General features: G+C 41.2%; 1 protein-coding gene across 5 annotated transcripts in view; it reads left to right on the top strand.

The window, feature by feature from the left end:
* Window positions 1-12,673, top strand: part of SNTB2 (syntrophin beta 2) — a 99,292-nt gene that overhangs the window by 76,898 nt on the left and 9,721 nt on the right. For 4 of the 5 annotated variants that reach the window (XR_014805594.1, XR_014805593.1, XM_084959747.1 and 1 more), the window contains one exon: window positions 9,633-9,829. Coding sequence is in view for 2 of the 5 variants with exons in the window: in XM_084959747.1 (XP_084815873.1) it covers window positions 9,633-9,829 (197 nt within the window). In the remaining 3 variants the exon portion in view is untranslated. Of the gene's footprint in view, window positions 1-9,632; window positions 11,342-12,673 lie in introns of all 5 variants that reach the window. The other variant, XR_014805590.1, reaches the window with a different exon arrangement.

Genomic DNA, 12,673 nt, shown 5'->3' with positions numbered 1-12,673 from the left:
TACGAAATACATGATTTGCAAGTATTTTTCCCATTCTGCGGGTTGTCTTTTCACTTTCTTGATGGTATTATTTAAAGCACAAAAGTTTTTTATTTTGATGAAGTCCGATTTATTAGTCTTCCCTTACATCATTTTCCCTGAGAAGGCTTTCTTTAACTCAGGGTCACAAAGATTTATAGTTTCGGAAGGCAGCTGTGCTCACCCCATACCACCAACACTACTAGTTTTATATTTTGGCTTTACATTTCATTCTTTTATCCATATGGAATCAGTTTTTGTATATGGTGTGAAGTAGTGGTCCAACTTTATTCTTTTGCAGGTGAAAATCCAGTTATCACAGCACCATTTGTTGAAAGGAGTTCCTGCCGTGGCTCAGCAGAAATGAATCTGACTAGCATCCATGAGGACACAGGTTCAATCCCTGGCCTCTTTCAGTGAGTTAAGGATCCTGCGTTGCCATGAGCTGTGGTGTAGGTCACATGCAGCTCGGATTTGACATTGCTGTGGCCGTGATGAAGGCCAGCGGCTATAGTTGCAATTTGATCCCTAGCCTGGGAACCTCCATATGCAGCAGGTGCAGCCCTAAAAAGACCAAAAAAAAAATTTTTTTTTGATCATAAACATGAGGATTTGTTTCTTGGAGTTCCTATTGTGGCTCAGTGGTAATAAACCTGACACTAGTATCCATGAGGATGTGAGTTCAATCCCTGGCTCCCATCCATGGGTTAAATATCTGGCGTTGCTGTGAGCAGCTTTCAGACATGGCTTGGGTCCTGCATTGCTGTGGTGTTGGCCAGCAGCTGCAGCTCCAATTCGAACACTAGCCTGGGAACTTCCATGTGCTGCATGTGCGGCCCTAAAAAGCAAAAAAGAAAAAAGAGAGAGTTTATTTCTGGACTCTAAGTTTTATACTCTGGTAGTAAGTTATGAAACCAGAAGTTTGAAACCTCCAACTTAGTTCTTTTTCAAGATTATTTTGGCAATTCTGAGTCCCTTGCATTTACCTATGGGTTTTAAGGTCAGGTTGTTGATTTCTGGGGGGGGAGAAAAAAGGCGAATGAAATTCTGATTGGCATTGTGTTTAATCTGTAGGTCAGTTTAGGGAGTATTGCCATCTTAAAAATATCGTCTTCTATGGAGTTCCCATTGGCTCAGTGGTTAAGAAACTAGCTAGTATCCATGAGGATGCAGGTTCATTCCCTGGCCAAGCTCGGTGGGTTAAGGATCTGGTGTTGCTGCAAGCTTGCAGATGCAACTCAAATCTGCTGTGGCTGTGGTGTAAACCAGCAGCTGCAGCTCTGATTCAGCCACTAGCCCAGGAACTTCCATGTGCCACAGGTGCAGCCCTACCAAAAAAAAAAAAAGGTTGTGTTGTTCCAGTCATGATAGACAATATCTTTGGAATTATTTATGTTTTCCTTAATTTTTTTCAGAAGTGTTTTGTAGTTTTCAGAGTACAAGTCTTCTATTCTTTTTTTTTTTTTTTTTTTTTTTTTTTTGCTTTTAAGGGCCGCACCCACAACATATGGAAGTTCCCAGGCTAGGGATCGAAGGTTGAATCAGAGCTATAGCTTTGGGCCTACACCATGGCCATAGCAACTTAAAATCCTAGCTGCATCTGTGACCTACACCACAGCTCATGGCAATGCCAGATCCTTAACCCACTGATCGAGGCCAGGAATTCAACCCACATCCTAATGGATACTAGTCAGGTTCGTTTCTTCTGAGCCACAATGGGAGCTCCTCTTCTATTCCTTTTGTTAAATTTACTTTTAAGTATTTTAAATTTTTTATGCTATTTTAAATGAATTGTTTTCTGTTTTTTTTCTTTTTTGTTTTTTTAGGGTCAAACCTGTGGCATATGGAGGTTCCCAGGCTAGGGGTCTAATTGGAGCTACAGCTGCTGGCCTACGCCAGAGCCATAGCAATGCCAGATCCGAATCACATCTGCAACCTACAGCACAGCTCATAGCAACACTGGATCCTTAACCCACTGAGCAAGGCCAGGGATCGAACCCACAACCTCATGGTTCCTGGTCAGCTTTGTTTCCGCTGCACCACAATGGGAACTCCTGAATTGTTTTCTTAATTTATTTTTTGGAATGTTCATTGCTAGTGTATTCAATCAATACATTGATTTTTATATCTTGATCTTGTATCTTACAGTCTTGCTCAACTTGTTCATTAGTCTAATAGGTTTTGTTAGGTCCTAAGGACCTTTCTCTCTCTCTCTCTTTTTTTTTTCTTCAAGTTGCATTTGCAGCATCTGGAAGATCCCAGGCTAGGGGGCAATTGGAGTTACAGCTGTCAGCCTACACCACGCCACAGCAATGCCAGATCCTTAACCCACTGAGTGAGGCCAGGGATTGAACCTGCATCCTCATGGATACTAGTCAGATTCGTAACCCTCGAACTCCCAATCATGTCATCTGCAAACAAGACCTAGTTTTATTGGTTCTTTTTTTTCTTAATTTTCTTTTTTTTTTTTTTTTTTTTTTTTTTTTTTTTGCTTTTTTAGGGCCACACCCGCAACATATGGATGTTCCCAGGCTCGGGATTGAATTGGATCTTCAGCTGTTGACCTACACCACAGCCCCCAGCAATGCCAGATCCCTAACCCACTGAGCAAGGCCAGGGACAGGGATCCAATCCATATCCTCATAGACACTAGCTGGGATCATTACCACTCAGCCACAATGGGAACTCCTACTGCTTCCTTTCTATTCTAAGTGCCTTTTATTTCATTTTCTTGCCTAATTGCTCTGGCTAGACTCTCCAGAACAGTTTTCAACAGAAATTTCATAAGCAGGCATCCTTGTCTTTTTCCTTGTTCTTAGAGGGAAAGTATTCAATCTTTTACCATCAAGTATGATGTTAGCTATGGGTTTTTTGTAGATACCTTTTATTGGGTTGAAGAAGTTCCCTACTATTCCACTTTGTTGGGTGTTTTCATCATGCAAAGGTTTTGGATTTATTAAAATACTTTTCTGTGTCTATTAGAGTGATCTTGTGGGTTTTGTCCTTATTCGATTTATATAGTTTTACTTATCAGTTTATACATTCATTTTAAAATAATTTTTATGGGGAGTTACCATCGTGGCTCAAAGGAAACAAACCTGCCTAGTATCCATGAGGCTTCAGATTCAATCCCTGGCCTTGCTCAGTGAGTTAAGAATCCAGCTTTGCCGTGAGCTGCAGTGTAGGTCTTAGACATGGTTCAGATCCTGTGTTACTGTGGCTGTGGTAAGGCCAGTAGCTGCAGCTCTGATTCAACCCCTAGCCTGGAAACTTCCATATGCAGCAAAAAAAAAAAAAAAAAAAAAAGAGAATCTGACTCGTAACCATGAGGATGTATGTTGGATCTCTGGCCATGAGCTGCAGCGTTGGTCCCAAACAAGTGTTGCTGTGGCTGTGGTATAGGGCAGCACCTGCAGCTCCAATTCAAACCCTAGCCTGTATGTCCTTAAAAGACAAAAAGAAATAAAGAAAGTGGCAGGAATGGAGGAGGGAGAAAGAGAGAGAAGAAGGAAGGAAGGAGAGAGAAAGAGAGGAAGGAAGGAGGGAGGAGGAAGAGAGGAAGGAAAGAAAGAAAAACAGAGGAAGAAAGAAAGAAAGAGAAGTGAGGCTGAGTTCCTCAGTGGATTAAGGATCTGGTGTTAACTGCAATGGCATGGGTTTTATCCCTGGCCCAGGAACCTCTGCATGCCGAAGTCGAGGCCAAGAAAAAAAAAACAAAACAAAACACACAAAAATGAAGAATGAGGCTAAAATGTTGACCCTTTCTTACACTTTTGCTCAAGGCACAAGTCTTGTTCCTGGCCTTTTCTCCTCTTATTCCCCTGAGTGAAAATGACACCAGCCAAATCTATAGACTCTCCCCCGATCTTGACCCAGTTTTATCCTCCTTCCCCAAACCCTTCCCCTTTGCCTTCAAATTCACTCAGTCATTAGTAAAAACCTTTTATATCCTCAACTCTTCTCTGAAGATTCCCTCCACCTCCCTCCTCTAAATCTGGACACTACTTCCCCTTCTGTTCTTTCAAGAGATGGCTATGGTGTCTCCTACATCTTTGTTGCTACTGGCCTGGAAATAGTTTAGGTGTCCTTGCTGCTTGTTGCTCTGCGAGTCCATTCCTCCTTCCTCCTCCCCTAGATTCTCTAGCCTTTGACGTTATACCTTCAAACTATACACCCTGAATACTCTCCTTGTTGACATCATCTCAAGACCACCAGGTCTGGAGTTCCCTGGTGTCTCAGTGGGTTAAGGATCTTGGATTTTCACTGCTGTGGCTGTGGTTACTGCTGTGGCGTTTGAGTTTGATCCATGGCCCAGGAACCTTCTGCATGCCACAGATGTGGAAGGAAAAAAAATAAAGACCACCAGGTCATTCTGCCTTCGTCTTAAAGATGGTAGTAGCACCTAGGTCATATTCCATCTTTCTGTCTCTGTCTCCCTCCTCCTGTTTCCTTCTGTCTTTTTCTCCCTTTTTCCCTCCTTCCCTCCCTCCTTCACTTCCCTCATTCTTCCACATAATCCTAGAATTTTAATGATTTTTAATATCCATGTAGGTGATCCCTCTGTTACTCTAAATTCTCAGTTCCTTGACTTTTTCTACTCTAATGATGTCTTTCACACTGTCTCCATTACCTGTCACCACAGTCTTGTCGTTACCAATAATATTGGGTTGGTTCAATAATATCCTCCCATTTTGCTCAGTTATTTTTATTTTTTTCTTTTTCTTTTCCTTTTTTAATTATAGTTGATTTACAATGTTGTGTCAATTTCTGCTGTAGTGACCCAGTTATATATACATTCTTTTCTCACATTATCCTCCACAAGTGATTAGATGTAATTCCCTGTGCTGTACAGCAGGATCTCATTGTTTATCCACTCCAAATGCTATAGTTTGCATCTACTAACCCAAACTCTCAGTCCACCCCACTCCCTCCCTCTTCCTCTTGGCAACCACAATCTGTTCTCCATGTCCATGAGTTTGTTTCTTTTCTGTAGATAGGTTCATTATTGCCATATATCAGATTCCAGATATAAATGGAGCTCATAGATTTACTGTTTATTATAGTTTGTCCCTGTTTGTTTGTGTTTTTTTTTTTTTTTTTTTGTCTTTTTAGGGCCACACCTGAGGCATATGGAGGTTCCCAGGCTAAAGGTCAAATCAGTGCTGTAGCTGCCGGCCTACACAGTAGCCACAGCAACTTGGAATCCAAGCTGCATCTGCAACCTACACCGCAGGTCACGGCAACGCCAGATCCTTAACCCACTGAGCAAGGCCAGGGATCAAACCTGTGTCCTCATAGATGCGAGTCAGATTTGTTTCTGCTGAGCCACAATGGGAATTCCTAGTTTGTCCTTGATGCTCAAAAATCGTCCTGTCTTTAGCCAGTGGTAACCTTTTCAGATGCATTTCTGAGCCCTTTTGACAAGACTTTTATATAGAAGTATTTAAGAATTGCCATATTATAATTTAAAAATAAAAGAAAAAATTATTTTTATTTATTTATTTACTTTTTGTCTTTTTGCTATTTCTTTGGGCCCCTCCCGTGGCATATGGAGGTTCCCAGGCTAGGGGTCGAATCGGAGCTGTAGCCGCCAGCCTACGCAGAGCCACAGCAACGCGGGATCCGAGCCACGTCCGCGACCTACACCACAGCTCACGGCAACGCCGGATCTTTAACCCACTGAGCAAGGGCAGGGACCGAACCCGCAACCTCATGGTTTCTAGTCGGATTCATTAACCACTGCGCCAAGACGGGAACTCCGAAAAAAAAATTTTTAAAAGACCAAAAAAAGTAAAAAGAAAAAACCAAAAAATAAATAAATAAAAAAGGGAAAGGATTGACATAGTATCTAAGACTGAATATTCCTGACTTCTCTTATATATTTTCTACTCTAGGTCTGACATTTTCCCAGAAGCCTCACTCTTTTTTTGAGGGGATGGGGGTTCACTTTGGGCACTGATAACATTTGTTGCTATTGGGTTAGTTATTGTAATTGCCTTTGTTGATGGACAGAGGTAGGAAGTATGTATATGTATGTGTATATGTGTGTGTGTATATATATATATTTTAAAACATAAAATACGTAGTCACACAAATGTTCCATTTCATATTTAAGACTGCAGTGTTTTTACTTAACCTCTTCTGCGTTAAATCTGGCTTTCCTTTTTCCCATACCCAAAATTCCAGATCTTAAGGACACTAGAAATGACCAAATTAGAATATCCCATAATTGCTCATTTCCTTTATCCCACATTACATTATCAGAATAGTACCATTATAATAGTAATATTATCACCAGCAATGTAGTAACTGAAACCAGTCGAAGAAAATGCGTTGCGGCTCCTTTGTACTTTATTTTACATGGTTCTTCCTGGTTCTGTCATTTCTCCTCCTGTCCACACTTTCTCATTCCCCTTTGTTTATCCCGTCTTATCTTCCTGACGTCTAAACATTGACTATTTTAGGGCTCATACCTCTTCTCTGTCAACTACCCTGCCCCTCTGGTGATTGTTTCTAGTACCATAGCTTCAAATATCTCCTATATACTGATAACTCCCAAATTTATATCTCCAGACGGAAGCACAGACTTATATTCTGCCTATTTAACACATCATTTGCATATTTATGATCATTAGGAAGCATGTTTTGTAGCAAAAATAACCTAAAATAATAAAATAGTTGTTTACGTCTTTCTTATGTAAAAGAAAACTGCCATTCTTAGCAAGAGGCTTCTACCCTTCAAGGTCACTTCATGGTTCATAGCAGCTGCTGGGAGCTCCAGGCATCATGCCTAAACTGTAGGCAGGAGGAAGAAGAGGAAAAGGACAGAAGAGGCACATACTCGCTGCCTTATTCTCCAACTGTGGAGCTTTTCTTCTAATCCTGCCTACCCAGTAACAGCTTGCAATTCATCAGATATCTCTTTCTGCAGAGAAGTTGGGGAAATACTCTTTTATATATATGTGATTTGTACAGGATAAAGGCAGCTTTCTATTTCTAAGGAAGAATGAGAGAATGGATATTGAATAGCCAAAATGAGTTTTTCTTAAGATGTCTTCTGGAAGTTTTATACTTTCGCATTTTACGTTTAGAGCTAGGATTCATTTTTTGATAATTTTTGTGAAGAGTGTAAGGTCTTCTGAAGCAGAAAGCACCAGGCCCAGATGGGTTCACTGGTGAATTCTACCACACATTTAAGAAAAAAATTCCCTACAATCTCTTGCAAAGAATAGAAGCAGAGGGAATACTTTGTAACTCGTTCTATGAGACTAGCATTATGCTAATACCAAAACCAGACAAAGATATTATAAGAAATATACAGACTAATTATCTCTCATGAAAGTAGATGTAAAAATCCTCAAAAAATATTACCAAATCTTATCTAAAGAAGTACAAAAAGGGAGTTCCTGTTGTGGCTCAGCAGAAATGAATAGTATTAGTATCCATGTGGATGTGGGTTCAGTCCCAGGCCTTGCTCAGTAGGTCAAGGATCCAGCGTTGCTGTGAGCTGTGGTATAGGTCACAGACATGGCTCAGATCCTGCATTGCTGTGGCTGTGGCATCCCTAGCCTGGGAACTTACATATGCTGCGGGTGTGGCCTTAAAAAACAACAGCCAAAAAAAAAAAGTACAAAAAGAAGTATACATCACCACTAGTGGGATTTATTTTAGGTATACAAGTCTGGTTCAACATTTGAAAATCAGTTCATGTAATCCATTACATCAACAAGCTAAAGAAAAAATTACATCAAAACATAACAAGAAAAGCATTTAACAAAATGCAACACCCATTCATGTCAAAAACTTTGAGTAAAATAAAAATAAACAGGAACATCTTCAACTTGATAAAGACTATCCACAAAAGAAATGTACAGGAGTTCCCTTTGTGGTGCAGTGGAAACGAGCATGAGGTTGCAGGTTCGAGCCTTGGCCTTGCTCAGTGGGTTAAGGACCCATTGTTGCCATGAGCTGTGGTGTAGGTCACAGATGCAGCTTGGATTTGGCGTGACTGTGGCTGTGGCTGTGGCATAGGCTGGCAGCTGTGGCTCTGATTAGACCCTTAGCCTGGGAATCTCCATATGCTGCACAGGTGCGGCCCTAAAAAGCAAAAAAAAAAGAAATCTACAGCTAACATCATATTTAATGATGAGAAACATAAAGCTTTTCCACTAAGATCAGGTACAAGGTAAGGATATCTGCTCTTGGCACTCCTTTCAGCATCATACTGGAGGTCCTTGCTAATGCAAAATAGAAGTAAAAGGTATATAAATTGTAAAGGAAGATATGAAATAATTTTTGTTCACGGAAGATATGATCATCTAAATAGAAAGTCCAAAAGAATTGACAAAAAAAAACTCCTGGAACTAATAAGGTATTATAGCATGGTTGCAGCATGTATAAAATATACAGAATTTCTGGTATACTCAGCCTTATTCTTAATGCCAAAATTTGGAAGCAATCAGTGTATCCTTTGGTAGGTAAATGGATAAACTGTGGTAGATCCAGACAATTAAATATTCAGTGCTAAAAAGAAATGAACTATCAAGGAGTTCTCTGGTGGCTTAATGGTGAAGGATTGTTGGCATTATCACTGCTGTGGCTTGGGTTTGATCCCTGGCTTGGGAATTTCCTATGCCGTGGGTGTGGCCAAACAAAAAGAAAAAGAAATGAGCTAGCAAGATGTGAAAAGACATGGAGGAACCAGACAATTTGACAAGGCTTTATACTATTTGATTCCAACCATATGACATTTTGGAATAAGCAAAACCATGGAGACCATAAAAAGATCAGTGGTTGTCAGCGGAGAGGGTCGATGAATAGGCAGTGAGCCAAGGATTTAGAGCAATGAAAATACGCTGTATTTTGTAATGATGGCTATAGGTCTTTATTTGTCCAAACCTATGGGATATATAGCACCAAGAGCGAACCCTGAAGTAGACTCTGAACTTTGAGTGATTATTTGTCAGTGTAGGTTTATCCTTGGTAAAAGTGTACTATTGTGATTCTGATAATGGGGGAGGCTCTGCGTGTGTAGGGGCATATTTCTTAATGAAATTCGAATTTTTTTTTTCAAAGACTATAATCTTGTCTTGAAATATACTTATCTAAAAACTGCTGGAGGAGTTCCCATCGTGGCGCAGTGGTTAACGAATCTGACTAGCAACCATTAGGTTGCGGGTTCGATCCCTGGCCTTGCTCGGTGGGTTAAGGATCTGGCGTTGCCATGAGCTGTGGTGTAGGTTGCAGATGCGGCTCGGATTCTGCGTTGGTGGCCCTGGTGTAGGCCAGCGGCTACAGCTCCAATTAGACCCCTGGCCTGGGAACCTCCATATGCCTCGGGAGCGGCCCTAGAAAAGACAAAAAGACAAAAAATAAATAAATTTAAAAAAAAAAAACAAAAACTGCTGGAGTTCCCTGGTGGCCAAGCATTTAAAGATTGGGAGTTATCAGTGCTGAGGCTCAGGAACTTCTACATGCTGCCAAAAAAAGCAAGCAGACCAACAAACTGCTGATGGCTTTTATAATTTTCTTCTTATTAATCAGCATAAATTGCTGACATTTAGTGCTAACAGTGTATGAATTATTTTTGATCTTTGCTCTGCTTATGGTCCTAGGTTGGTACATTCTGGCTCCGGATGTCGATCACCCTCCCTTGGATCTGACCTTACATTTGCTACCAGGACAGGCTCTCGGCAGGGCATTGAGATGCATCTCTTCAGGGTGGAGACACATCGGGATCTGTCAACCTGGACCCGAATACTTGTTCAGGGTTGCCATGCTGCTGCTGAGCTGATCAAGGAAGTCTCTCTAGGTATAGATTCTGGCACTTCATTTCTGATAATAATTAAATGGAACTGTTACACTTTATTTTTTTCCTGGACACATTTGCACCACTCTGTACAACATGACAGTTTTACTGTTCATTATTTAAATCTGTATTCGATAGTGCAAGGACTCATTTACTAAATGCTAGGTGTGTTGACCCTCTAATGAAGAAGCTTTGGAATCTAAGACATAGATAGACACCCGTAAGAATATGAGGATCTGGAAACACTTACAGCTATGGAAAAGTTAAAAATTTGGAATAGGTGTCTCTTTTCCAAAGTTTGAAAATGTGTGCCCGATAAGTACCTAAGTAAGCATCTTAAGAAAAGAAGCCTGATTGTCTCTTTACATTGTTGAAGCGCCCTCTTGTGGCTAATCTATATGAATTTGGAGGTATGGTTTCATACCTGTATATTTTTTGCACATGGATGTGTATAGGTATTTCCAGATTGCTTTTCATTTTAACAAGGGCAGAGAGCAGTCAAAATGAAGATAAAATTACAGTTTATAATATGGTTGGAATTACTTTGAATACCTTGGGTGCAACTTGGTTTACTTAGTTTTGCTCCTGTTTGTTTTATGAACCTAGTTTTACAGAACTTATATAAAAAGAGAAAATGTTTTGTGAGCAGAATGTGTTGAGATTTATCTTCCTTTCCATGGCTTTTGGAAAGTGAGGGATCTCCATGGCAAGAATAGCATTTCCATAGATGATCTTCTAACACTGGCACAAGGACAGTTTTTTTTGGTTTTTTTTTTGTCTTTTGTCTTTTTGTCTTTTGTTGTTGTTGCTATTTCTTGGGCCGCTCCCGCGGCATATGGAGGTTCCCAGGCTAGGGGTCGAATCTGAGCTGCAGCCACCGGCCTACGCCAGAGCCACAACAACGCGGGATCCGAGCCGCGTCTGCAACCTACACCACAGCTCACGGCAACGCTGGTTCGTTAACCCACTGAGCAGGGGCAGGGACCGAACCCGCAACCTCATGGTTCCTAGTAGGATTCGTTAACCACTGCGCTATGACGGGAACTCCTTTTTTTTTTAAGTTTTATTGAAGTACGGTTGATTTACAAGGTTCTGATAATTTCTGCTAAAAGAGACAGTTTTTTTAATATTGTCAAAATGATACAATTCTTCGAGTTCTTGTTGCGACTCAGTGGAAGCAAATCTGAATGGCATCCACGAAGCCACAGGTTCAATCCCTGACCTCACTGAGTGGATTAAGAATCCGACTTTGCTGTGTGCTGTGGTGTAGGTCACAGACGTGGCTTGGATCTGGCATTGCTGTGGCTGTGGCGTAGGGCAGTGGTTATAACTTCATTTCAGCCCCTAGCCTAGGAACCTCCATAGGCTATGGGTGCGGCCCTAAAAAAAAAAAAAAGACCAAAAAAAAATTTACAATTCATCAACTGTTGAGGACCTGCTTGAAATTTTCCTCACAACCATGATAATTCAAGCAATGACACCATTGACTAGATCCCACCTTGGATTTTGACCAAAGCCACCACATCCCTATTGTCTTTCTCACTTGTCTGTCTTCCGCCCATTTTCTCTTTGGAGCAGTTGGTCTCCACATTAAGAACTTTCTGGGGGAAGTTCCCTTGTGGTGCAGTGGGTTAAGGATCCAGTGGTCACTGCACTGGCTCAGGTTGCTGCTCTGGTACAGATTCAGTCCCTGGCCTGGAAATTTCCACAAGCCTTACGTATGGCCAAAAGAAAAAAAAAGACCTACGGGGCTCTGGTTTTTGTCTTGGCTGCAGAATGTGCTTTCTGAGATGGGGAATTCCTCAGTGTGAAAGTCTGGATGCTCTGTGTTCCTGTGCACAGTCCCAGGGGTCAGGCCACTGCACTCATCACTGGCCTCTGGAGTCACCATACCTTCTTCAAGGATCCAGAGAGATATGCTTCCCAGAACCAAGAGTGCAGCGTGGATTTTTAACATATTTTAGTTGCATGTTGTTTCTTTGCTGTCTGGCAGCTAAACTTCATGTTACAGGAAACCAAAACTATCCAGTTCTTGGCTCACAGTTCTTAAAATACAAATGGCTTGAGGAGAAGGAAAATAGGACCACCTTTATGTGTGTGTGTATATATGTGTATATATATATAAATATATGTATATATATTATACATATTATAATATATATACATATATTATGTATATATATTATTGTATATAAATTATATATATTTATATAATTTTTTTTTTGTCTTTTTAGGGCTGCACTCACAGCATAAGGTGGTTCCCAGGCTAGGGGTCTAATTGGCGCTACAGCTGCCAGCCTATACCACGCCAGATCCAAGCCATATCAGTGACCTACACCACAGCTCATGGCAACGCCATATGCTTGACCCACTGAGCGAGGCTAGGGATTGAACCTGCAACCTCACAGGAGGTTTCCACCGCACCACAAGGGAACTCCTCTTTATTTATTTTTATTTATTTATTTATTTATTTTTGTCTTTTTGCCGTTTCTTGGGCCGCTCCCGCGGCATGGGGAGGTTCCCAGGCTAGGGGTCGAATCTGAGCTGTAGCCACCAGCCTACACCAGAGCCACAGCAACGCAGGATCCGAGCCGCGTCTGCGACCTACACCACAGCTCACGGCAATGCCGGATCGTTAACCCACTGAGCAAGGGCAGGAACTGAACCCGCAACCTCATGGTTCCTAGTCGGATTCGTTAACCACTGCGCCACGATGGGAACTCCTCTTTATATTTTTAAATGGAGAGATGAAACATGTTTTTTTCTAATTGTGTACCGGTAAAATCCCTCATCTGGGAGCTGAAATCCCACATCAAGCTGCTACACACCATGACCAAAAAATAAATT

The sequence above is a fragment of the Sus scrofa genome, chromosome 6, assembly GCF_054392235.1.
Source record: "Sus scrofa isolate SSC_HxYL_T2T_F1_AM1 chromosome 6, Sscrofa_HxYL_maternal_Yorkshire_Landrace_v2.0, whole genome shotgun sequence".
NCBI lineage: Eukaryota > Metazoa > Chordata > Mammalia > Artiodactyla > Suidae > Sus > Sus scrofa.
Note: the sequence above shows the minus strand (reverse complement) of the source record. Positions and strands in the feature narration are given on the sequence as shown.